The following is a 27191-nucleotide window of genomic DNA, read 5'->3' as shown; positions in this document are numbered from 1 at the left end:
ATTGGATGGAGCAAAATGTCTGAATGTTGGTATTATCAGTTGGAGATTTTAAACTCTGTAACATTTAATTCTAAGACTATTTTGAAGCAATGCTGATTGTTGCATCTGAAATGAAAAAAACATCCTCTTTGTCAATGGCCAGGTCTAATCGAAGAAGGGAGCAATCTTCTTAGGTTATGGATCGATGATTTATTTTAGCCATACCCTGTAAGCAGGTTGCCCATTGTTATAGCATGACCCCTGTATATTTCCAGTTCAAAAGGTTGATGGGTCAATAGGTTAATATGTCAGTAAGTGTTCTGTCAAACTATTGTATTATAAGACTTTAGTCATCGATGTTAGTAAACATTATGAAGATTAAACATGCTGACAAGTGGATGAGGTCAAAGGTCACAAGAAGCATAGGCGTGGGAACCCGGCGGGGGGGGGGGGGGGCTCAATATTTTTTAGGATTAGTCTAGCCCCCCCCCCCCACTTTCAAAATAGCACAATTACTCTTCATTTCAGTGTAAAATGCATGCGCGGATCCAGAATTTTTTTCCAGAGGAGGTCCGAGTCATATTTTCGGGAAATTTACTATAATTATAAGTAAGGAAATTGAGTTTTTCAGGGGGTACCGACTCTCCCTCTCTTTATCCGCGCATGAAAAAATACAGAAATGTTAAAATTCACTGTTTAATGCAAATAAAAAAAAACCTAGTCAAATTTACGAACTTATTTATATTTTCTACAAAGGTTCAAATGTGCTGCAAATAACATTTCTGATGTATACAGGGTAACTGCAACAGGGATTTGAATGACTTGCGTTATTTTTTCAATCAAAATGAGCCTATACCAACGTATGGGCGGAGATTATAGAATAGTTGGCAATGAGGTTCTAGACAAGATTTTGGCGCAAACAGTGTCAATATGTTTGGAGTACTAAGTTAAAAGACTACAAAAGTCGATGTTTTGCTAGATAATAGAATTCTGATAGAAATGTTACATATGTTATGGTATCAGGCACGTAGCATCGCTTTTCCAAGTTGAAGGGGACCAAGACTTGAAAAAAAACCCAGAAAACTCCGCTAATTTTAATCCGTAGGGTTCGGGGGGGGGGGGGGGTGAGGGCTTTATTACAGGATGTAACTACGACCTTCTTGAACTGTTATAATGCTTTTCAATATAATTTCTATATTTTCTTACAGTGATAGAAAAGTAGAGACACAAGTTTATTTTTTGAATTATATAAGTAACTCTAAGTAATATGTCAGTAGGCAAAATAAGTTTACCCCCCCCCCCCTCCAGTAGCTACGTGTCTGATTTTATTTTTCCAGTTTCATATCTGCGTTTATCGTTCTTTTTCTTAGTGTTTCTGTGCTACATTTGTCTTATGCTAATAAATTCAAGATATTGTTATAAAAGACATTTTAGCTAAAATGTTTGATCGGACATAAAAAGTAATTTTTGATACAATATTCGCTATTATCCGTAGTACATGTGAATATCAATTTCACTCCTCATTTCCTTATTCTCTTATGAATTTTTTACATACTTCCAAAAAATTGGGGGGGGGGGGGGGGACTCCATCATTATTTAAATTTTTATATGTGAATGAATTTAAAAAAAATCCTTGCTGCGAGAAAAAGTGTGTGTGTGTGTGGGGGGGGGGGGGGCTGATGCTACGTGCCTGATTTTTAATTTAAAAAAACAAAAACCAAAGTGCTCTGATTAAGTTTTATTAAAATGTATGTAATAGGAGTTATCTCTCTTTGATCAGTCATGCAAATTAAATTTACGTTTAAGTGATATAAACTCGCATATACTTAAATGTAATCTACAATAAAAGGGTGAAAAATTCAACAAGAGCTTCAACAAATGAAAAGTTGTACAAAATTTTATATGATAAATGCAAACCATGTCCACATCTTTCCTCGTTTAATAATTTTAGACAAATATCTGACATTTGCTGGGTAAATTAACTCGAAATACCCCACGTGTTAGACCCTGGGAATCTTTTCCAAACTGCCACCCCTCCTCCAAGTACGGAAAAAAATCATTTAAAAATTAACTTAGTTTATTTCCGAAAGCTGCCTTTTTTGGATCTGAATTCAATATTCGACAAATCCAGCATTCAAAAAAGTATTCAACAATTTTAATAGTTTGCAGGGATATTGAGATGACACGTGCGCCCTATATATGCCAGGATATGCTTTCCTTAACTGCATCCACAAAATATACGAGAGTCAATTCAAAAATAAACGTAGACAATGTTGCTGTCTGTTTTATATTTTCCACGACAGGCATGCTCAACACCTTAGTTTATGCAAAAAAAATTTATTATATTGTTATCCCAAGCAGAATATTTTGTCGCAACGATGCACGATCAAGTCTAAAACATGACGTCAAGACACACACAGTTTGCCATAATCCACCAATTTTTACGGTGCTAGGGAATTCGTCTGCATGGAGCTGTATATCCGCCGTGTGCAGTACGGACGGGGTGAGGGAATGTTGGCGTCGAAGGTATAAGTAGTATAAGGTTGAGGCGCGCTGTGGGCCGTAAGGTAAAAACGAAGGGTAGGTTTGCCGTATTCCCGAAGGTCCACCAGTATACAGTTCCAGAGAAATAAACCAAGTGATGAAGGATTCCGTATTTATTGGAAGAGATTCAACGATGGCAACATTATAACATTTTAACAGACAGACATTTTACAAACAAGTCGGATATGGCCAGTAGTAGCCTCCGGACTCAAGACTCTGGGTGAGTCGGACGTGGCCGAGGCTGGCCGCCGTATTCCAGACTGCCGATTGACAATTGTACATAACTATTTATAAGAATATGAACAATAAGTATAAATTGACAAGTGATGACATAAGTAAGCTGAGTGAAAGGTTTACAAATATAAAATAATTAAATAAACTCAATGAGTCTTTGATGTCCAAGATATGAAAAACTGATAATTGCAGAATGTTGTTTGAAGAGATTAACAGTCCTTGAGACATGGCACTCTGTCTCTTTGAAATCACATATAGAGTCCGAAAAGTGTCAATCACTAAATAAATAAGTAACTTTGTAAGAAATAAACTGTGAGAAAATATTACGAAACAGATGTTGAATTTTAAAAGTAAAGTTCAAAATAAAGTTATAATTAAACAGTGAATTTTGCACGGTGATATATGTACCTAATCTATATACATGTACATGTATTACCCTAGGTATGTTGCATTGGCTGATCTAGAGGAGAGGGGATGGGGTTCCGGGGTTTGAACCCCCCTTTCTCTGGGACATATATTTTTTTCTCTAAAATTTTGATGCTTACCTAAAGATGGTTTTTCCTACCTTAAATACTTAATTACTGCCACTATTTTAAATAAGATCGTTCAATGCAATTGTAAATTAAACGCACTTCGAAAAAATAAGGGGCGAGGTTTTTAGTAACTTTTCACCAATTACTGTAATTATAAAGAGGGGCGCACATGGTGGTTTTCTCCTCTTACTCAAGCAGCCATTCCCGGTGTTTTCTGCACTAAAAGAATTGTTTTTAGACTCCAAGACAAAAGTTATGCCTCCCATACAAACAAAGAAAAACGCCATGGCCAGTTCCACCAAGGCAAGAGCAAAGACCACCAGAAGTGTCAAGCAATTGAGTAGACGTAGAGGAAGGACCCTAGCTGCCGTCCGTCACACCTCAGTGTAGTCCACGACTGGTACCTTGTTCTTGGAATGAGCGTCCACATTTTTGGCGGAAGCTGATGCAACCCAAGGGGCAATGGCCAAGGATCCGGAGTTTCAAATTAATAAGGATAGTTCAGCGCGTCGAGGAAATTGCATTGGAATACATGAATCTACACCACCTGAGAATGCTTCCACAGAAGAAGATTTAAAAAAAAAAAATTCTTAAATCTTATGTAAAAAAAAAAAAAAAAAACCGCCCCCCCCCCCCCCTTGTAGCCCCATCCTACTCCCGGTGAACATAATTAAACTGGAATCTACACCACCCGAGAATGCTTCCACACAAGATTGTAAGTTGTAAACATTGTAAATTGTGTTAACATATATATAGGCCTACTGTAAAGGGAATATAACATTAAATTCAAGTGTGCGTGGCTTAAATGGTAAATTGACGAACTGAAATCAACATTTTGGAAAACTAGAGGAAATTGACTCTCTATAATCTCTAATAGATTAGTACATGTATATCGGATGTTGGATTTTATTGCCATTGGAACTTTTACACCATCAACATTACCAAATATTTAGAGCATACTGGATGGTTACCCGAGTTACATGCAATTACATGTATAAACAGTAAGATTTAGCAATAAGATGTAGCATGAATATAGACATTATGTACACACATTGTATGCATTTTATTTTTACAATATTTTATACCGATAGCAATAAAAACTTCATATGGTTCAACTGTCTCCATTCGTATCATCATAATCTCTCTCTCTCTCTCTCTCTCTCTCTCTCTCTCTCTCTCTCTCTCTCTCTCTCTCTCTCTCTTTCTCTCTCTCCAAACTTGCGTATATATACTTTTATAATAACCTGAAACAAATTAGAAGCATAAACAAATAAATATAGAAGAATGTACAACAGTTATTTACATTTATTTTATTATATATATTTATTTTTTTTGCAAATACTGGGTAAGCACCTTATAAGGCAATCTGAAACATACAGGCTGTTATATTTTTGGTTTAAACATTTATTTCAATGAATTTATTTTCACTTTAATGTAGTCATAATTGATTTTAAGGTTTTTTTCTTAGTTTTGTTCAATTCAAACAAACTAAATTGCAACATCTACGTAACTATTTTAAATTAGATTTCCGACTATAGCCATATACTGTAGCCTAACTGTAATCCTCCCAAACTTTTAAACTTTCAAAACTAGATTTGTACATCAATTTCCTGATTATTGCCTTAGAAACAATTTTTAGCTACGTTTCAACACGAAACTCCACCCAACCCCCTTAAACATTTTCACGGACATGAGTTACAACAGAAAGTAATGGTTTTTTCAGAGTAACCTAGTTTTGTAATTTGAAAATTCGAGTTTTAAAAATAGGGTTTAGATTCACTATGCATAAAACGTAGTCAAGTCCCTAAGCTTGTATGTAGATACATCTAATGTTATCTTGTCATAGATAAAAAAGACACAAGATTCTGCGTCATGATTTATTCCCATTTTGTCTGAAAACAATGAAGTCAAATCTCTTTTTAGATTCTCCCAAAGTCGTATCCTCGAATGGAAATGGAGAGCGCTGTTCTTTTGACAATCTAAGAAATGAAAATTAAATAATCTTGATTTATATACATGACATACATTGTAGCTAAAACATCGGTACAGAAAATTAATCATGATATTATTACGTTAAAGATGAATATTGCCAATCTTTGCAAATATCACTTTTCTCTATCTAGATCTATAGAGAAAAAACCCCGAATTTAACAGATAGCTTCAACTAGCACTCAAAGTTCAAAACTGTGCGCAGGCTTTAGAAAGCTTTAAAAATCCAATTTTTTTACTAACATTTACTACTTCACAGATGCGTACCTTTAAATTCCTGATCATTACATACAGTGTATAACAATTCATGAATTACTGAATCTTTGGTTTTGGATTTCTAGTATCAATGTGGAGGGACACTCATAAGCTGAACAATAATCTCATGGGCCAAATAGCTAACCTGAACAAAGTTCTTGTATTATTCTATTTCGAAATGTTTGAATAAGAAACTCTTTGAAAATATTGTCAAACTCTCGACAAATATTAATTTCCTATACCCCAAGGTATCAAAGAGAACTAAAATGTAAAATGAACTATTAATGATTATTAAAAGTGAAAGGTCACTGTGACCTTGATAAGAGGATATAAAGATATGATGATGCTTCTAAGTAAAATAACTAAACGTAGCTTTGTATTTCTTGAAAATATTCTTAATTTTCCTCTGTACTTATACGTTGAACACAAGTATTGGTCGGCGGGTCACCGTTTTAACAATTTTGAGTCTTCGTTATTTTAAAATGCCTGCATTATAATTTCACACATTTAAGCAGTGTAGTTAATGATTAGAAGGTTTTCAAACATGTTTCCCAATCATTTGAATTTTGAACTTTGAAACCATCTTGGAGCACCAGTAATGGTCCGCGTGTCATGGTGTTTAGGAATTTAGAATCTAGACTATCTTATGATGCTTGTATAGTAATCTCACAAATTTTAGCATTGTGGTTCTTTAGAAGAAGATTTGAAATCATGTTCCTTATATATTTCTATGTTGAACTTTGAACCCCTCCTGGGGCCCCAGTATTGGCCTGGGGTCGTGATTTTAACAATTTAATTAAAGTCTACGCTATGTTATGATGTTTCTAAAGTAATATCACAAATTGTAGTTTTTGAGAAGATCTGAATTTCTTTTAATGATTCCTTTTATATTTCAAACCTCTCTTGGGGCACCAATTTATTGGTCCGAGGGTCCAGTTTTAACAATCTAGAATCTGAGGAAGCTTGCATAGTAATACCAGAAATTGAAGCACTGTAGTTCCTTGGAAGATTTTTAAACATATTTCCAATATATGTCTATGTTAAAACTTTGAACCCCTTTTCGGGCCCTAGTATTAGTCTTTAAGTTAAATATTTTGTTGACCAATGTTTTCTTTTTTGAAGGGAACACGTACATTGTACTATATGTATTTATTTTTACTAAATGTGTCACGACCGCTTATGTTTGCAATATAATACTTTTATAAATATGTTGAATTATTATACTCCTTTGAGTAGAATTATGAATATCAAGTAATAAGTTAAGAATCGTACCGTAGTAGCAAGCAGTTCCTAACTGGAGATTGAAAATCGAGCACCTGACCACGTTACAGTAGTTAGAAAAGGGGCACTCAGAACTGGACACGGCTATAAAAACGGGTAAACACATGATTTTGTTTACATAAGAAGTACACACACAGAACATGTGCACACAAACTTTTTTAAAGTCAGTGTCTCAACATTTGGTAACTGATAAACTTAATCAACTAACATGATGAGCAAGTTAAGCCACTGAAACCGACGTCACATGAGCTGTGAAAACTATTGACGTCATCAGTACAGTTCCCATGGATACACGGTGAGCTGGCACACTCATCGACATCTATAAATGGAAATAAAAAATCAAACTATATTATGACTGCAAATACATGTACATTATAATTAAGTGGTAGAGGTATATATTTGTTTATCAAATACTTGATTCACAATGAAGGCCTGCATATCCTGCATCACACAGACATCGGTAGCCATTGACGTTATCGGTACAGTTGCCATGGATACATGTGAGTGTTGAACTTGCGTATTCGTCAATTTCTGAGTTTGAAAAGTAATAACAAAATACATTTGTACATTCTAATATGCGAAGTTGAGGTACGGTAGGTAAGGTAAGGTAGCTAAGTGCAAAACTGTAAGTTATTCATTACCAGAGGTACAATCTGTTCCAGTAAATCCTGCCGTGCACACGCACGTGAAACCCCCGAGGTGAGGTAAGCAGACTATAGTATGGGAACAAGGGTTTTAAAGACAAAATGTCAATCGCTGTAAAAATAGAATAACAACATAATTATGACAATAAATGATAGGAAACCAGATTATCTTATACAGTAATAAAACTGAACAACTAACTTGACCCGCAAAGCCGGGTCGTAACCATGGATACCAGTGCACGTGTAGTTTGCTCCACTCTCAACGCACGTCCCTCCATTATAGCATGGCGTTGCACAGCAAGGTCGGTCTGCAATCAATGTTTGAATGAGATTTTTTTTTTCATAGCCTTATCCAGGCACGTAGCATCGATTTTGAAAGTGGTGGGGGGGGGGGCAGACTCATCCAAAAAATCTTGACCAAAAAAAAAAAAGGGTTAAGGCAGTTCCCAAAATATCTTCAAAATCCTAATCCGTGGTGGTGGGGGGGGGTGTTGGCGTAGATTAAAATCTTATAACTTCTATTTCGCTCATTTCTATTCCAATTCTTATACTTACTCCCAAAAAAGTGGGGGGTGGGCAACCCCATGGTAATTCAATTTTTACTATGTAAATTTAAGAAAATTATTTGGTGCGAGAAAAAGAGGTGGGGGGCAGACCCCCCCCCCCCCCCCGATGCTACGTGCCTGATATACTATATAATAATTTCTTTAATGATGTCAAGATAGTTCCTATCATGCCGTAGCATCGTGTTCGTGTGTGTGTTTGTGTGTGTGTGTGAGGGATGGGGGGGGGGGCTGATCCAAAATCTTTACAAAGAATATATTTTTAAGCTAAAAAAATATTCTTCATTTAAGATACCATTCCGTGGAGGGAATGCGCAGTATCAACCTTTAATTCTAATATCAATTCCATATCACTATGCTGTATCCTCCTAAAAATATGATATAGTGGGGGTAGGGGGGAGGGGCTATGTGTGGATGAGGTCTCACGAAAAATATCGTTTGCGAAAAATAAGTTGATGGAGGAGAGCAGCCTCCCCTCAGCCCCCTGATGCTTAGATATCCTGCCAACAGTATTTATACCAGGTACATGTATGCTGAAATTATTATGAACCTACAGCAATTAATAAATTATACGTGCATGTTACGAAAGAGATACAAGTAGGTAGCTAGAGGAGATTCAGAAAAAATATGAATCCTTTATTTATTCTTTTATACATATACAGTTCATCTCTCGTGTACATGTACATATTAAGAACAGTTCGGCAAATTGTATTTATAGTTGCACAGTTTCAGCTTCCGGTCCCATCCAGTGTTTCCCTGGCACTGTTTTTGTGTCGCCCTCCCAAACGAACACACGAAGTAATTCTGGCAGTTCTTGGGGTCGGGGAACTCCCCGAAAGTGGAAGGGCAGGAAAACGATTTGGAATCTATAGAATGAAAAATAACCCTGTACACGATTTCAGACTATCAGATATGATGAGAAATTGAAATTATTATATTTTTTTTTTACGAAATACCGGTATGTATTTTCAACCTCAAAAATGGATAATCAGTTATATTATTTCAGACTTGTAAATTTATTTATAAGACTTGTACTATTACACGTAATTTAAAATGTTCAAATTTAAACTTCTTTTATAGTACTATATGATTTCAAAAACTTTACATTTTCCATGGGGAAAGGTCTGAAGATGTAAATATATAAGGGAGTGTTTCTGATGGATCCACTCCCACCTATGCCCCCCCACCATCCCCGGGAAAAAAATTATGTTTCGCGCAGGAATGCGGCTAGCTATATATGAAAACATATGTCGTTTAAAATGTCTATAAAAAACCTTTGGTGTCCTCTTGGAGTGTACAATTGACAGTGGCCGCGTCTACACACGAGGAGTTGGCCTGACTCCAGGCCGTGCCGTAAACACACGTCATATTCAACAGGTACCCGTGGACACACACCTGGTACATGGTACAATCGCTAGGGTGCGGGCTGAAGCTCCCGTGGCTGCAACCTTTGGTTAGAAGGCATTTAATCTTGATGTTGCAATAAATCGTTATGTCGTAATTTGCGTTTTGGTGAAAACAAAATTATAAATTGTTATATATTTGTTGGTGGTAAATCAAATGTTGTAATTTACGTGAAAATGTTTATTTTCTTTCCTACAAGTTTATAATTTATACAAATTGTTTTGTTAAATAGATCGACATGCGCATGGTCTGAACTTGCTGGTGTAATGAAGATAAAACATCAATGATTTCGAAATTTCATTTATCCAGGTAATCTAATCGCATATAGATTTAATAGATACTATTGTAGACTAAGTATTAAACTTGATTTTCTTTGGCTGATATATTGTTCATACATGCTGAATTTAAAAGAAAGTTTCAAAGTTTTATACTAAAGACTGCCTTGCTAGAAATGTTTCGTTTTCTGAATATATACGTATCCAATGCAAGTATTGCGGTTATACTTCGGTTTATTCACAACAACATGCATGTGATATTTCCTTGATGACCTTTACCATACCTTTTGTTTGTCCTTCCACAGAGCAGATTAAGCCAATGGCAAGGACACACGCTACCAGCACAAACTTCATCTCTCCGTCACTGAACATCATACTCAATTTGTATCAAATCTAAACTCACGCGGGGTTTTTATACTGAGGGTGTTCGATTAGCAATTCACGCGTAACACGTGTTTATCAAAATTTTATGTAAACTATCAGTGTGAGGAATATATGACTTAGAAATTTTACAATTGTACAACATATAAACCTAAGTATGTGCAAATACAGTTCTTATAATTCGAGCACCTCAATAAATTAGTGCATATCATTGGTAGATGTTTGAACAGCTATGGACGTCAATAAATTGGTACATATCACTGACAGGTGCTTCCGTGTAAACAGTGTGAATGTGCACAGGTGTAGATATACTGTTCTGATGACATCATAAACTGTATTTGCCAATATATCCCTGTTGGTAATATATTCATATATCATAAATTCTGCTAAATGTGTATATAAATATAATCTTTAATATATATAATTTTTACTTTACATGTAGTTTTGGATATTTATCACTTTAATATCGCAAAAGTAGAGATAATAAACAAGAAAAAAATGTACTAAACACCAATGATAATCAGCTAAATTATCCAGTTTATCAAAATGTCACACATTCTATCATTAAGTAATTTCCAGGTAGCAAAACATTTGAAGTCTAATGAAAACAACTGTAGAAAGCCAGGCACCTACAAACAATGTAACTCAGTATGATGTATATGTTGAGGATGCAATGATGGCATGTATATTAATTTTAATGATTCAGTGTGGTGAGTGTAATTAGCGTTTTCAATGTATTTGTGTTTATATTGATCATGCAGGGTAAACCAGGGTTAGCTGATATCTATCTGGGTCCGAGTGTGATAGATCTCATTGGGGGGGGGGGGGGGTCCCCGGTTTATTCCCACTTAGCCAACATTCTGAAATTCTCAATTCCCACTTGGCCAACATTTTGATTTTCACACCTGAGTGATCAGGAGGCTATAGTCTGTTTTCACATGTAAGTGTATTTGTTATCAATTACCTGAGAATAGTTTATTGAAAAAATGCAAATAAAAAATAGCATTTAATTTTAGCTATAACATGCATATGATAATTAAAATAAATAATTAAATAAAAATAACCAAAGCTTATTTTTTTCCAAAAATAAATCAGCAATTTTCTGCAAGATTATTACATAACACATTTTATATGTATTAACCAATGCCAGTGCTTGCATGATTAAAACATTTATGTAAATTAACAAACTGTTTATAAATTGGATGTATATATACATTAATAAGATAGATCAGCAGTTTTTAAAGAATAGACTAGAAACATGTATTACTATGTTCTAATATAATATTATATTTAATTTAACTTTTGACATTACAATTTAACGCAAATAACACAGTTTTGTACCTCATGTACATGTGTATTTTAATGGTTTGAGAGAATAAACAAATTGAAATTGATAAGCATTATTAATTATGATTAATTTAGAGAATCAAAAGCCTGAAAATTATGACTTCTTATAATTCTTTTATGGACTGTTAGTTGAAAGATATAAAAAGTAAATATGCCCGATATTCAGGTGCAGGTCAACTTTAAAAAAAACGACAAAGGATGATTTTATCTTCTTAACTAATGATGTATTCATCATCAGACAATGAATCTTATAAAATGTGAAGTGTCACCGTTAGGAATATAATTAAGGACTTAATTTACTCAAGTGTTTTTTTTTTTTTTTGTATTTTGTTAATTTCATATTATCTAGATTGGAAATATTCAATATAATCATAGAAACCAAAGAAATTAAGAGGACGAATTAAGTTTTTATAACTTGTGCACAATCCCATTGCAATATATAATGCAATAAAATATGTTCAAATCAGAACCAAAGAAAATTGAAGAAAAGGAATTGAAATATGATCCATATGATTTATAGATTTTCAAACGTGACTCTTATAATTACAATATTTTTCAATGCCAAGTTTAAAAAGCAGCTTATATAATTATCTCAATAAATGATGAAAATAGACAAACCATGATATTTGTACCTTAATCAAGGGCATAAATTATAAGTGAATGTGTAACAGTTAATTTTTTAAAATTATATTTTCATCTGAATTAATTATATAAAGTACTAGGACAGAAGCTCAATATTCATATTTATTCCTCTGTAGTCTAACAGATATTTTATTTCTCCGACTTTTATCTGGAAACAGACTATAGCTTACCTGTAATTAAATTCTTTTGTTCTCCACCTGCACCCCATTCCCACTTAGCCAACACAAATCTACCTGTATTTTACCTGTATTTTTACAAAATGTTGGCTAAGTGGGAAGACACCGGGGTTCCCGAGGGTTATCTACGTTTGCTGAAAGAGGGGGGGGGGGGGTTCAAGGCATGTTTGGTACTTTTACTATGGAGACATACTTTTTTTCCTAGTGGAGCTCTGATTTAGTCCCCTATAGAAATGCACACGTGTTTGTTGTTTGTTTAATTCATAGAGGCAGGCACATGTCAATCTTCCATATAACAAATCAACCAAGATTGATTGCATTGATTCCATTTTTTTTTTATTTATTTATTTATTTTTTGTGTTCATTAATTCCAGATTTTAATGGATTTCAATAAATAATACCTGGTATACAGTGATATAAAAAATGTGAGTTCTTATAAAATATATTTATGAAAATAAAAAGTCTTTCATAATTTTTTAATATAGTTCAACAGAGAAATTACAAAACAAGTAAAATTAGTAAACGGTATCGATTATAAATGCAACGATAGCGATTAGTACGGAAAAAATGAACATAACTTATATTTTTCTGCAATGTCGCTACCTTTATATCTCGCATGAATCACAAAACAAGATATTTTATTGTTTAAATGATCCAGAGTCTTTGCAATCAAAACAAATACATATATAGTACACACATGCAGTCTCAAAATAAGCCATGTAAAGTATTGTAACAGTTGCATTTAAGAGAATTTATTACAATAAAAAGCATTCAATCATTCCAATTTTGAGGAATATCAGTACCTAGCGATGTAGCGTGTACCTGTACCGATGTAACCTGACAAGTTCTCAAATCACATGCAAGGTGTGAAACTTAATGAGACTCACTTCATCATGAAATAGTTTATCAAATCAGCAGAAAATTACTTGATTATGACATAATGCATGATTGGTAAGAAAATTAATTAAATAATAGGCAAAAAATGTGCAAAAATTTGGATAACAAATTTAAAATAATTTTGAAAATTTTAATTTATAAAATGTGAACAAAAGCCCTCTCGCAGATTCGAACTCACTATCTGTGAACAAGAGCCCGGTACTTTAACCAATGAGCTATGACGATATATATTCAAACAAATCGATTGAGTGTCTTAAACGTACATGTTTTGGTGTACATGTGATGTACCTTAATTGACAGACATTATCTTTTTAACGCTATTAAAATTACTGAAGATACTTGTATATACAGGTCTGGGCTCCACAGAGGGTCTTTAAAAAGGGGTTCTAATTGACTTTTTATAATGTCTACTTTGCGATTGTTTTTTTTTTTTTTGTCTTTTTTTTTTTGGTTTTTTTTGCAATGGAGGCTTTACTGCAAAACTTTGCAAAAATAGCATCCTTCAGAAAAATTCAGATTTCCGGTATTTTAAATTACAAAATTACAATTCTAGCCTGGCTTTCTTTTGTTCCCCTACTTCTTTATTACTCAGTATATTGTGCTCAATCTGAAATCAAAATACTACTAGCTAACACATCATACATTAAATGTACTTAATTTAATGAATGCGATATTTCATCATTCTAAATGTTAACATGCAGCAAATATTCATTGAATCAAATTATTCAGACATTCGATGCAAAATGTTGATATACAACATTTCAAACAATTCGTTAAATACCACACTTTTTTTCTTTTTTATCATTCATCCCCCTCCTGTCAGGGTATTTAATCAGACTCAATGAGGTCGGGTTCGCGAAACAGACTCTGTTTGGTCAGGTTGGTTATACAGACTCTGTGGGGTAGCATGCAGAGTCTACTTCCTTAGTGACCACTTTCTCTCCCAGCAGAGGGGCATTAATAAAACTGACAGTACCACATGACTCGTGCTGCTCGAAAATTAGGATCTAAAAAATATAATAGATTATTTAAAGAAAAGTTATATTTTTTTCATCTAAGATGATAGCTACTCAAGAAATCGCAAACTAAATGCATAAACTAAGCTACATGAGCACATTTTTAAAAAATGTACATTAAGCAAAAATTAAATTCACCAAACTGAGTTTTTTACTTGATTTTGTACATGCAGTCATTGTTTTTCATTTGTTTTCAACTACAACTCTGCTACTGTTATTTACAACGTAAGTATAACATTTTAAGGTGGCTCACAACACCTTGATATATTTTCTTAAATTAGCAGACATTACTTGATTATGATAGATATCATAATGGATAAGAAATATTTTAGTCAAATAGACAAAAGAATGTGCAATTTTGGATGAAAAATTACTTTTACGAAAATTTAATTCAGAAAGCATGAACAAAAGCTCAAGGCGGATTCGAACTCGTGATCTGCGGTTCAGCAGCCCAATACTTTAACAGCTTAGCTACGACGATATACAACCGAATTGAAAGTCTTTAGATATAAACAATTTAACAAAACATTTAAATCGCCATCTTTTGACGTAATGTCTTAAAAAGTATAAGTCTGGGTGTAGTGAGGTACCTTAACAAAGAAAATGAAAATTAACTAACTTATTCGTACGTACCTCATTTTGACCCTGTTTCAGCAGCGGGGCTGGAATATAAAGGGTCCTTGTTGGCCCGACTTTCCAGTATCTCCCCAAGTTAAAGTTGTTCACTATTACAATGCCTTTATTCCAACCCTGAAATACACAATTCACACGGTCATTGAATGCACAGATCCAGGACATTTTTCCGGGGGGGGGGGGGGTCCGAAGGATAATTGTGTTTGCCAGGAGGGGTCCCCGAGGCATATTTGCGATAATTTTACTTAAATCTAATAAATTTTCATTTTCCAGGTGAGGGGGGTTCCGGCCCCGCCCCTACCCCCTCTAGATCCGCGCATGCGTTACAATATATTTAAGAGGGCAGAATGGTTATTGTCAGGTAGAAAAGCTCTGTGTAGAGATAAAACAGTTACCTAAAATTTCAGAACTAAGATATAAGGATTTTTTATTTACTGTTAACTGTTAGTTTATAACTAAAACATATCGTATGTGAAAATCTGCGAAAGACCTGATGATTAATGTGTTGTGTACCCAGCCTCCGGCATGGAAATTTTCGAGTTTGTAAGTGAAGATAAAAAGAAGACTTAAAATCGAATAAAAAATACAAATTAATTAAAAATCATCACAAAAATCTCCGTTAGGTACAGTGTATTGTTGTTATACATGTTTTTGATCGTTTTTGATTTTTGTCAATTTGGTTGTTTTGTGTTAGTTTGGTTGTTTTATGTCAATTTGGTTGTGTTATGTCAATTTGGTTGTTTTGTGTCAGTTTGGTTGTTTTATGTCGTTTTAACCTATATGTATTTAATTTGCTATTTGTGTTTTGTAAATCTAAAATATTTTCTTTAATGTTTATATTATGTGTATTTTGGAGAGAGGCTGTTCAATATTTACCTTCATATCAAGAAAAGTATCACATGGAGACGAATCTATATGTAACGTTGTCTTGGCAACTAGAGGTCCCCTCACACCCTCCACAGGTGACTTCCAATTGGAACAACGATGAAGGCTTATATAGGGAATAAATATCAATGAAACATTATATAACTACCGTACTGAATTTATCGTATGCTTTTGATTTTAAGATATGAACGATGATTGATTATCATTAGTATTTAATATATTGCATCCGTTTCCGGTTCAGCGCCATCTACACATAATGTCACTGACAAGATTTCTTTTGGATGGGTGTTTCTTACCTCAATTATTTAATTCTACTAGATAATAAAACAGGTTTTTAAAGTGTTCATACTTCATTTAACACTTTATATACATTTATCATTTCCTTGAGTAATTAAAAGCAATACTTAAAAATGAAAAAGTTCAACTTACCTGTCAAGGAATTTGGATTTGAAATCTAACGGAAAAATTCGCCATTGCTTGATTTCCTTTTCATCCAATTTTACAGATCCACAAATACCTTTGATACATAATAACGTTACATAACCAGTTTATAACCCTTTGTATTTTGAAATCCATCAAATACACAAAGGTCTTGAGTGGTGATATTAAATTGGATTGACTGACAGAAGGTTTAACTGTAGAATTATCAATTTAACATTTTAAATATTATATTTTGGTAAATCCGTTATACCTTTCCTCTCTTCGTTTAATCTATTGGAACCATACTCAATATAATTCACTCGCCCGTGGTTCTCCACCAAGATCTCTAAACTGCTCCCATCCTGAAAAAGCAGGCAATACATATCTTCGTTACAATTTTAAACATATATTATCTAGTCTAAACCACCGCCCTATATTCCTTAAGCGTTATGAGTTTAACTTAGACTACGATCATTTGACCCATTACAAAATGATAGTATATACAAATTACGTTACATTATTTTGGTTCTGTCATTATTGATACAAATATGTAGATCTAGACATCATCATAACCCTTAGTGCCATTCATAATTGCAATCATGGTTATTGATCATAAATTGATTTCAAAAGTCATTGCAGGATATTAAACTTTCTCTGGAAACGAAAGACCTCACAAAACAACTAAGGAAATTGCTAGTTGGTGTTGAAAGCAGCAACCAACGTTCGATGTCATTATTCTACATTAACTTACGGAAAGAGGGCGAGATTACATAAATCTTATTAAATACAAGATCTAATATTGGAATGAGATCTAGATCTGGTTCACTAGAATTCACAGGTCTTTACCCCCAGCTTATCCACAATCCTCCCTTCAATGCTATGTCATCAAACCTTTGAATCTCATAATCTAATAATATGTACATGAACTACTTAATCTTAATGATAGTTATATGAGTGTCTGAAGCGTACATACTGAGATCTGTCCCAAGTTGATCTTTTTATCTGTACTCAGCCAGTCGAGTACGGCTTTCTCTTCCCCATTGACAAAAACCTTCAAACGGAAAAAAGATATCTTAGAATCATAAAACTAAACTAAAGCAAACCAATGTTTCTGCATGGTCGATAATCATGATGTTAATGAATATCTACATTGAAAACAGAAAAAATAAGAAAGCAAAACTAATAAACACAAAAGTTTTAATGTGCTGATGATAATGTCATAATGATGATAACGATATGGGTGGCAAGGGTGGCTGGTTTAACATTATTTCAATATAGGTAGCTAATATTTTCAGAAATGTTTAATTCTGGCACCAAGACCAGCCCATCTACGGGCTATGATACCCAGGTGACCATCACGGCCTGTGGGCCTCTTCCTTTTACCTGTGCTCTGTCTTTGGGTATGTCTGTAAACGATAGTTCCGTTCCAGCCTGGATCTCTGCCTGGTATAAGATATAACCGAAACATTGGCCATAGCCCTGGTGGTAGTCAAGGTTCTCCATTAACGCCGGTTCTGTAGACGTTATTGGGGTCTGAACATCAAATGTAAATAAATGTCAATAAATACAAAAATTCACTCTAAATAATATGTTTGTATATGTAAACGTTTTGACATGTATGACTACAAAATATTGATGTACATGTTAATCTTAACATTATAAAAAAGTTCACGTTACATTTAATCTATATTTTTGGTTCTTTTTCATTTGATGAAATTCGTGGCGACCTATACTAAGCTCTTCTACTATAGAAATTACATGGTGCGATTTATCAACAGACATTAAGAAATCAAATGTTTAGTAGTGAAAAGTATCATTAGTGGTCATTTTAGAAGATAGCTTAATGTTCTTTTTATTTATTACCATTAGAGATAAAACTGTCCTGAAATCTAAATACTGGGATACTGCTATTTTACCTGCAAAAAAAACGTGCGTGAAAACATTCGTAAAATAGCAAGAAAGATAAAGTCCCTCTCATTATTTTTCTTAAAGTTTTCAAAACAATAAACATACCGTAAGCTTTCTTTGGTAAATTAGGAGGAATTTCTGGCAAAGACATTATTCCTGAAAATAGATGCATGGAATGCTGAAACTTAAAAAATCAAAAAGAAAATTGACTTTATCAATGATGACACCAGGTCGTCTTGATTTTAGTACATAATGTTGTAGAAATCTCCAAGGCCTAACACCTTCATGTAAAGGTGTTCATGCATTACCCTGGGGTTTCAGGCCTTTCTCTAAGATAATTTCTCTTGCTCTCATATACTTTGGAGTGATGTCCCCTGCTTCCGACAATGGCGCGTCATAATCTGAAACAAAAGCAACATGATAATACTGGCCAAGAAAGAAAAATAGTGACCGGAAAAATTGTCTGATATTATCATATGTACCATAGCTGGTGACGTCAGGTTTATAGTGGGACCCCTCGAAGTAGTTAGCTCCCGCCATAAAGCCGAAGTTGGTCCCTCCGTGGAACATGTACATGTTGAAGGACCCCCCGGCGTCTAGCACCCCCGACAGACACGCCTCAAAAGCTGTCAAAAAATCGTCCATTTATACACCCATGAACATAACTATGACGTTCAAGACTCTCTTCAGAAACTCAATTTTAATTCGCTTTTATCATAATAGTCCAATCCACACTTTGCAAAAGTTGTTCCCCTTTGCGTGGTCAACCCAAAGGTCAAAAGGGAAAAAACAACTTTTCCCTTCTTTATTCGATGTGTGGGTTGCCCCAAGTTGGGGCAATCAAAATTCAAAGGAAAACGAATTTCTAATGTCAAATGACGAAGTTACAACCCTCTAAAATACAAAGGCTACTGTAAGAAATATATGGGGGTTTCCCCAAAGATGGTGGCCAAAGGGACATAACTTTTGTAAAGTGTGGATTGGTCTATTGCTAACTGATTTGTACTGTAAAACATGTTTACAGCAAACGCGCTTACAATGTGTTAACGCTTACAATGAAGTCAAAAATCATGTCTAAGTTCCTTTAAAACGAAACGACATTGTTTGTTTCCGGCACTTCACCAATAACGTGTTTTACAAGCATCATAAAAGGTTAACTTTGCACAAGCCATTCCTTTAATGTAATACATGTATAGATGATATCGTGATAGTCCGATTACCAGGAATATCTAGTCCTTTGTGGGGCTGTCCCCAGTGGTCAAACCAGCCGGGCCAAAACTCCATCACCATCAGAGGAAATTCGGGACTCCATTCCCGGATCATCCGGAACAGCTTGCTTCCGTCTTCCATGGAGGGGAAGTTAGCGGTGGGCAGGGCGTCTAAACATGCGAACAACAACACGGGGAAATGTGAAATAAGCAGTAATCGTGTTAATTCATTTGATTCGTGTAAACCGTTATTATATAACACATTTTAAATTTTCCAGAAGGAACAAGTAGCATCATCGTTTAAAAGTTTTATTAACAATATTTCATAAGTTTGTTTACTATATATGTTCATACATTTATAAAATGGAGCTCTCTTTAATCCAAATATATTCTCTGACGTCAAGAGGAGTTCCTTAATCCCATTGTTTAGTAGGATCTACAACAATAAAGAAAAAGTAGTAGTAACAGCAAATTATTAACTTTAAACCAAACAGGCACGTAACATTGCGGGGGGGGGGGGGGGGGCTGCCCCCCTTTTTTTCTTAAATTTACATACAAAAAAATTAATAAACATGGAGTTGGCCCCCCACTTTTATGGGACCATGTAAAAAATTGTGAAAATAAGGAAATTGAAGTTAAAGGTATACTACCCCGATTAGGATTTTCAGGATTTTGGAAAGTAGCCCTTTTTTTTTACCTTGTCAAGATTTTTTTGGAAGAGTCTGGGCCCCCTCCCACTTTCAAAAACGATGCTACGTGCCTGCAAAATACTATCCTTTCTCATTCTTAGTCTTGCTTGACCTTGATCTCACCTTGAAAGGTCATGACCTCTTGACCTACCTCTCTAATGGTGTGTAGGTGATCAACCTCGGTGCTATAGGAACCAAACTCGTTCTCTACCTGCACGGCTATGATTGGTCCACCATTAGAACGCTATTGATAAAAAAATACATGTATCCCTGATGATAAACAATAACAGAGTCATTGTATCAACATTTGTGGCATTCTGGAACCAGACTCACTGGTAGCAGACTTACTTTATTGGGTTAAAAACAACGCTTTCCCGCCTTTTTATTTTAAGTTTCACTAGTAAACAGCTACATTGTGCATAGTAAGACTTACTTAGTAATATTAGTTACATGGTTTGTAGTTGACCTAATATGGTTTATACATGGTCAGTAAATGCCATATGGAATTTACTGATTATGTATAAACCATATTAGGTCAACTACAAACCATGTAACGTTTATATCTTACCGACTGTCTTTTTTAATGATAAAAAAAGTAACGTTAAATAAAACAATGGAAATCAAGCTTTTATAATAGTATTACAAGTTTCAATTTGAGTATGAAACCTGACGTCATAATGCTCAAGGGGGTATTATTTTCTACTGACTATGTATGGAATATACATACACAGGGAAAAGTGGCTCGCAATGAAACATAAGATATACATTTTCGCATGAATATCGTGCAAAATTTAAATCGTATGATATTCGCATGAAAATTATGTCAAAATCGCATGTAGTTTTCGCATGAAATTCATGCGTGTTACTTTTCGTCTCTTTCTCATGCGAAGAATTCACGTGAACTTCATGAGAATTTCATGTGAGATTCATGTGAGCCACTTTTCCCTGTGTAGTCTCCACGTGCCTGCCGTTAGCCAATGATTTCCTTACAATTTAGCAGGAGGTAAGATATATGACGTACCTGTAGGTCGGTGATTCTGGGGATCAGGCCATTATAGAAGCGTCTGACGGCCTCTACGTACGGGGGGTAGTTGCTCCGTACCTTTATGTCAGGGTCCTTTAGCAGCCAACTTAAAAGACACAAGTGTACATACAACAAACACAAAATACAAGACAACAAACAACTAACCCTATAAAAGAATTTCGTGAAAATCTTCAATTTCAGTTTTTATATTAATATGTTTTGCATTGCATATTATTTTTATGTTATATATAAAAAATAGAAAAAAAAGAAAGATTTGATTTGCAGGAAAAAAGTATATCTGATCATATAACACGTTATATAGAGAATAATACATACCTTTTTCCATATCACAGCTTGTATCACCCCGAGACTGGTCGAGGGCTGATACAAGCCGTGATATGGAAAAGGGTATGTATTATTATATTTATTACATACTTAGTAATAAATTTAAAAAGAAAACCCATCAACTTAAACAAATTGATTATTCATATTATTTGAATAAGGTCTGGACATGTACATGTATTAATTTTGATAAAAATATGAGTTATTTTTGTTTTAACAAACATGAAGCTTCATAACGGAATTTCATCAGGTTTTAAAAGTTGACTGCTTTAAAACATTTGCTAGCATTTGAAGTTTTCAACTGCACTTAAAAATGTCGATTGTAACTGAAAATGTTTTATTTTTCGTCTGTAAACATGCAAAAATGCCGAAGCGAAAAAAGGCAGAGGAGTTCCGCAAGGGGTGTGATACGGATCCGTATCAGCCCTGGAGGGCTGACAACCTGTATCAGCCCCGGAGGCCGATACGGATTTTGTGATGTCATCTGTATCACATGTGCAAAAAACTGGTATATTTATTACTAAGTATATAATAAACTTTAATACATAGTCTTACCATAAAAATTACGCTTACCTTACTCATTCCCTTTATGTCCTGGTGTAAACGTACCGGTATGTACGAGGGTCAATCAAAAAATACGAAGACTTTTGTCATAGTTATGTTACTTAACGTCATATCATTACTAAATTTGGTAGACATAATTTAGCAATAGTTTCAAACAATTTGCAAGAAAAAAAGTTAATAGATTCCTTTATTTCTAAGAATTGTTTAGAATCTAATCCTGCAAAAATAAGGTCACGGCGCACGGTCAAAATTTGTGTTATGTCAACAATAAACCATACAATGTTGAAAGTAATATCTCTATAAATTGGGCTTAAAACCATATAATATTGAAACCTAAAATTAAGTTTTGTCTTGGTATTCTATGTTCCAAATAATGACAAGATATATTATTTTGTCGAACAGATATTAGTAACTAAAGACAGATAGTCTTCTTTAGAATTGACTAAAAACATCGACGTCGCCGGACGTCACGGCGCAACGAGAGGTACAAATAAAATGGATTTAACCCCGGAAAAAGCCTACACAAGCTGTGAAAATGCTCAATGGTGCAAAGAATAAGTCAACAATTATTTGCAAGTTTGTGTTTAACTGTAATAAATTTTGTGGGGGTGGTGGTAATTGTATTTTGAGTATAAAACAGTCCGGTAGAGAGTAGAATATCTGTTAATATTTGGTCAAAAAATGAGTAATGTCAACCGACGTTCAGGGTTATCCTTACTGTAAACTAAGAGATACACGGTTAGAAAATGAAAACTTTGAAGAACTAACTTATGATTCTCGAACAAATGTGTGCAAATAAGATGTTAAGTGGTTCAGTGCAATTTTAAATTGTAAGAAGAGAGGCACAAGAGACTAAGCGTGATATAAAGATGGGGTTTATCTATAAACTGTGTGTGTTTAATATTGACGTCATGTTTTGAACGTTACCGTGCGCCGTGGTGACAAAACATGTTGTTTTTAAAAAGGGGTAACAAAAATACCGTTTCATCAAATGGACTAAAACTTCGCACATCAATAACATAAGTGTTGGTGCACAGATTAATCTGATAGTGTTGACTTTAATGAAAAATATATGATAGACAGCCGCATTGTCTTCGTATTTTTTGATTGACCCTCGTATTATTTTTTTCTCCAGGTTGAAATATTACTTTCCCATTCCTTAGGTAGAGACTATACCTGGACATTCCATGTACCTCACCAATTCAATTCTCGGGTAGATACTTTACCTGACCAGTTCTATTTTCCAGAAGATAGTTTACCTGACCGTTTCTATTTCCAGGTAGATATTTACCTGGGCATTCCTCCCCAGTCCCACTCGGCACAGATGTAGGGGCCTGGTCTAAAGATCACAAACAACCCCTCCTCCCCCGCCTGTCGGATAAACTCCCTGTTGGGGAAATATGATTATGGCATGCATTGATGTAATCTCAGAGACGTTACATGTATGTGATCCTTTGTTGAGATGTAGAATTAAAAGTTGGAGAGAGAGAGAGAGAGAGAGAGAGAGAGAGAGAGAGAGAGAGAGAGAGAGAGTTTGTTTTTAGGTCAGACAAACCTGACGTCCAGAATTCCGGAATAATTAAACTCCCCCGGATACTCCTCGTGTAGGTTCCATGGTACATACCTACAATGTCAAGGTTGATTTATAGATAGACTGAAGCTTATTCCACATGCATGTATATCAATTAGAGTGTATCACTGTATTGTAATATATACAATATGTATGCAGATAAAGAAGTTGCCTAAAAAGGGTTATTTTGTGTGTAGATGAAATTATGATGAATGATTCCTTATCTTTGCTTATATTTTATTAAATGACATGTATATTTTTAAATTTAGAGAACAGTGCATTGTATATTTAAACTGATTTAATATCTGTATAAGACGTAGTTTTATAAAATAAAAGTACTGAGTTCACTTTCACTAGAATGGTGGAGAAAGTAGAATAGCGTCCCGAATGTTCAAAGTAAAGATTGTAAAGACGATAAAATAAATAAACTGATACCGAACGCAGGTAAACTCAAGACCTGGCGACTGTTTCATTAAGCAATAGTTGACGTTGCTACTAAGCCGTTAGACACTTGGATTGGTGAAGAACTTTACGAAGCACATGTATACGAGTATTTGTAACAGTGTGGAATAACTGTATCGCAAGAAAGTCATCACCACAATGTAATTTTATCCCTGTTTAGTTTATACTGGTGTACTTTTTTGTCGTTTTTGTTACATTTTTATTTATTTCTTGTTTTAGGTTTTTCAATGGGCATGTTCCCGATAAGAGCTTAATTTTATTTTTTTTCCATTTTGAATAGACAAAATGCTTAACAGAGCTTTTTTTAAAAGATCAACTAAAATTTGAATGTCAAGTTTCAAGCGGGATGCATAGCATTTTATTTTTTGTTAGTAAACAATGCTCGTGCCATGTTATTGTTTACATTTAGGTTTCTGGATACAAAATATCACTTTCATAATTAAATAAGATGTATAACAAACAGAAGAGATTGTTTATTTATGTGTACATTTAACAAGGATTAGAACAAAAACATTTGAGATTTTTACTACTATGCAACGAATGTAAACAAACACATGACACGAGATTTGTTTTAAATCAGAGAATTGCGAGCCATACATCTGGCTTACAACACAGGTGCTTGTGGACTGGACCGTGCACTACACCCCCCCCCCCCACCCACCCACTCCTTTCTATTTTTTTTCCTATTTTTTTTTCCAATTTCTTTTATTAATTATCGTTAACAGCCCCTTATTTATGTCTCCAGTCAAAAAAATAACAGAAATATCACGACTCTGTGGCATTTTATATTCACACTCGTTTCCCCTATATATAAAACAAATAGGGGAAACGAGTGTGAATATAAAATGCCACAGAGTCGTGATATTTCTGTTATTTTTCGGAAGGGGAGGGTTGTATAAGAATATATAACTTACGTTTCCACGGTGTTAAGTCCACACGCCCTCATCTTCCGGAAGCGGTCCCTCCAGTAGGCCGGAACTACCCGGAAGTAGTGCATGGTCCCGCTAAAGATCCGCAGGGGTTTCCCGTCCAGGATAAAGTTCCCATCCTTGAACGTCAGGGCACCTGTGCTACAGTAGACCTCGGTCATTCTGGGTCAATCCTCAGAGAATACAGATATCTAAAAGAGCACATGTGGAAAATATCGGGATTGTGTGTAGCAGGCATGTACAATATATTTTGCAAAGTGTCATAAGACTTTTTAAGAACTTAAAAAAATATAAATTCTCATAGAAATCTTTTATTTTAAAGATCTTAGTATTTGTAAATATAATTAAAGTATAATTATAATTAATAGATAGCGCTTTTAAGGGGAGAAACCATTAAATCGCTACCTGAATTCCCAGCCCCCCCCCCCCCCCCCCATATAGACCTTTTCTCGCAGCAAGAAATTTCTTAATTAAATTTATATATAAAAAGAGGGACCATGTGAAAAATTGTAAAAACAAGAAAATGAACAGCGAAATTGAAGTGATAATAACCCCTCCCTTTCCCCCTCACTTTGCTTGTAAAGATTTTTTGGACGAGTCCCCCACCCCCTACTTTCGAAAACGATGCTACGTATGTGCCTGAGAGGGGACATTTATCTATTACGTTCAGTTACACCAAGACCACGGCAAAATGTTTGTGTAGTGAGGAAAATGCACAAGTAATTCGAATGCAAAAGCATGCATACACATGCGTGGACTAGAACCTACCAAATTGAATACAAAACAATAGAGTCAGACTCGTCATCAATGAAATGCATTTCATGTTCATTTCTCTTTGTTTTGTTCTACTTTTCTTTTTAAATTCTGCACGTACGGACACTATATTTATGCTATATATGTGCTAGGATTAAATAAAACAGTGTGACATGTCCTACCTTGTGTTGATTCAAACCCCTATCTATGTAGGTCAGGCGAGTTAGTTAAACTTGTGCTACATATCTATAAAGGTGTACATGCATGCACATGCATTACATTTATTAGTCATAAACATATTTTAATTTTTTGTTCAATTTGATTTACGTCTGTTAGATAAATTCCGTCTGGGTGTTCGAGGCTACAAAGTGCTCTGATCCCTCCTCTGGTAAAAGTAAAAGGGAACATAGAACAGATCATCAAAACAGCGAAGGAGATGGGGGCGGGAGGGGGGGGGGGGGGTACAAGTTTAGCATCATACTGGACAAACATGCCGTATATATAAATCAACATATGCCATTGCTAAACGTGGGTGTATTAGGAAAATCCTAATTCGGATGCAGATGTGTGCATACATGAACATTAGTTTGAACTCTACACATTTAACACTGATTTCCATTTTTTTTTTAACTCTTTACTTAAGTTTTTCCTGCGTTTGTTAATAATGTTATGTACTATGAAATATACAAAACAACAAAAAGTGTTATGTGCCTGGTTCATATACCCTTTCTATGTAGGTCGGCTGGATTTAACTTTTGCTCTTTCCTGAAACTTTTAAGATGTTCATGTAAATATATTTACATTTACTTTCTTTCCCTCTATTAAATTGCATTGGTTGATTTGAGTGATAGAACCATTTTAACAAGGCCTTGGACTTTCAGCAGGACGTGTCTATCTATTTCTTGCATCAAAACAAGTTAAAACGACGCTGGTTTCAAGTGAAATATACACCGATTGCGTAGTCATAGCTCAAAAGCCAGACAAATCTTGTTGATTTCAAAGAGCAATGGCTGGGTGGCCTACAATAACATAGACAGGCCTACGTCACAATGCTGTTTCAGACACCAACTACCCAAAGTCCAAGCTCTTGTTAAAATGGTTCTATTTACGCATAACACAGAAGACCCATTCACCAAATCTGGTGCGTAGGAATACAGTATTCCTTCAGTATTTCTCAATGAACATGAGATGACTCTTCTCGCGACTTAAAACCGGATCACGTCCTGATATTATACTTATGCACGCACTGAAAGACATTGAAAATAATATGCATGTGCATGTTTTATACATGCACATACAATATATATTTACAATAACTTCCAGCGCCCGTGGCCGTCCTTATCACATCTCCATTTAGCTGTTTAGCCATTTCCCAGGATCCAACAATGTAAATTGGGATTGGGGAGAGCGTAATATCGTAACAAATCCTTGATATCGTGAAAAATTCTGTTGAAATTATGTTTTTATATCATGGTTTCATAGGTTGTGTTTGTTCACATACCAGAAGACTGGGCCTTTAAATTCAAAGCGCTTGTAAATCCTTTACTTCGATCACGTGATCACTACCAAGACGAGAGAGAATCCCCGCCATGTTGGATCGTACAGGTTTGTTATTAAATCATTGAATCAGGTTCTCGGGGTAAA

The 27191-nt window shown here is 34.8% G+C and overlaps 2 protein-coding genes and 1 long non-coding RNA gene across 3 annotated transcripts; all 3 read right to left on the bottom strand.

Annotated features, from left to right (window-relative positions):
* Positions 1 to 7024: 7024 nt before the first annotated feature.
* On the bottom strand, positions 7025 to 7710 carry LOC128169205 (uncharacterized). Its single transcript, XR_008241509.1, has 3 exons — positions 7457 to 7710; positions 7230 to 7346; positions 7025 to 7134 (listed from the first exon to the last, which is right to left on the bottom strand). It is a non-coding gene; the product is annotated as an uncharacterized LOC128169205 (long non-coding RNA).
* A 914-nt stretch (positions 7711 to 8624) lies between these two features.
* LOC128169202 (peritrophin-1-like) lies at positions 8625 to 10113 on the bottom strand. The gene is made up of 3 exons (XM_052835371.1): positions 9986 to 10113; positions 9297 to 9470; positions 8625 to 8888 (listed from the first exon to the last, which is right to left on the bottom strand). The coding sequence occupies exons 1-3, from the start codon at positions 10074 to 10076 to the stop codon at positions 8710 to 8712; spliced, it is 444 nt and encodes a 147-aa protein (XP_052691331.1). The 5' UTR covers positions 10077 to 10113; the 3' UTR covers positions 8625 to 8709.
* A 2755-nt stretch (positions 10114 to 12868) lies between these two features.
* Positions 12869 to 27153, bottom strand: LOC128169173 (beta-galactosidase-1-like protein 2). The gene is made up of 19 exons (XM_052835337.1): positions 27049 to 27153; positions 24780 to 24985; positions 23389 to 23457; positions 23125 to 23220; positions 20925 to 21033; positions 20055 to 20147; positions 19569 to 19650; positions 19227 to 19385; positions 18489 to 18632; positions 18315 to 18407; positions 18112 to 18162; positions 17962 to 18014; positions 17482 to 17631; positions 17072 to 17149; positions 16370 to 16460; positions 16108 to 16195; positions 15670 to 15784; positions 14794 to 14910; positions 12869 to 14151 (listed from the first exon to the last, which is right to left on the bottom strand). The coding sequence occupies exons 2-19, from the start codon at positions 24953 to 24955 to the stop codon at positions 14029 to 14031; spliced, it is 1887 nt and encodes a 628-aa protein (XP_052691297.1). The 5' UTR covers positions 24956 to 24985; positions 27049 to 27153; the 3' UTR covers positions 12869 to 14028.
* Between the last annotated feature and the right edge of the window lie 38 nt (positions 27154 to 27191).

This window comes from Crassostrea angulata, unplaced genomic scaffold, assembly GCF_025612915.1.
Source record: "Crassostrea angulata isolate pt1a10 unplaced genomic scaffold, ASM2561291v2 HiC_scaffold_106, whole genome shotgun sequence".
In the NCBI taxonomy this organism is placed as follows: domain Eukaryota; kingdom Metazoa; phylum Mollusca; class Bivalvia; order Ostreida; family Ostreidae; genus Magallana; species Magallana angulata.
This window is presented reverse-complemented; position numbering and strand designations above follow the sequence as displayed.

Coding starts and splice junctions, on each gene's coding strand:
- LOC128169202 (XM_052835371.1), bottom strand. CDS start 10,076: ATGATGTTCAGTGACGGAGAGATGAAGTTTGTGCTGGTAGCGTGTGTC. Junction 9,471..9,985: donor TGTGGAAGGACAAACAAAAG/GTATGGTAAAGG, acceptor TTCTAACCAAAG/GTTGCAGCCACGGGAGCTTC. Junction 8,889..9,296: donor ACTCCAAGAGGACACCAAAG/GTTTTTTATAGA, acceptor TTCATTCTATAG/ATTCCAAATCGTTTTCCTGC.
- LOC128169173 (XM_052835337.1), bottom strand. CDS start 24,955: ATGACCGAGGTCTACTGTAGCACAGGTGCCCTGACGTTCAAGGATGGG. Junction 18,163..18,314: donor GAAAGGCCTGAAACCCCAGG/GTAATGCATGAA, acceptor ATCTATTTTCAG/GAATAATGTCTTTGCCAGAA. Junction 17,150..17,481: donor TACCCAAAGACAGAGCACAG/GTAAAAGGAAGA, acceptor TTCCGTTTGAAG/GTTTTTGTCAATGGGGAAGA.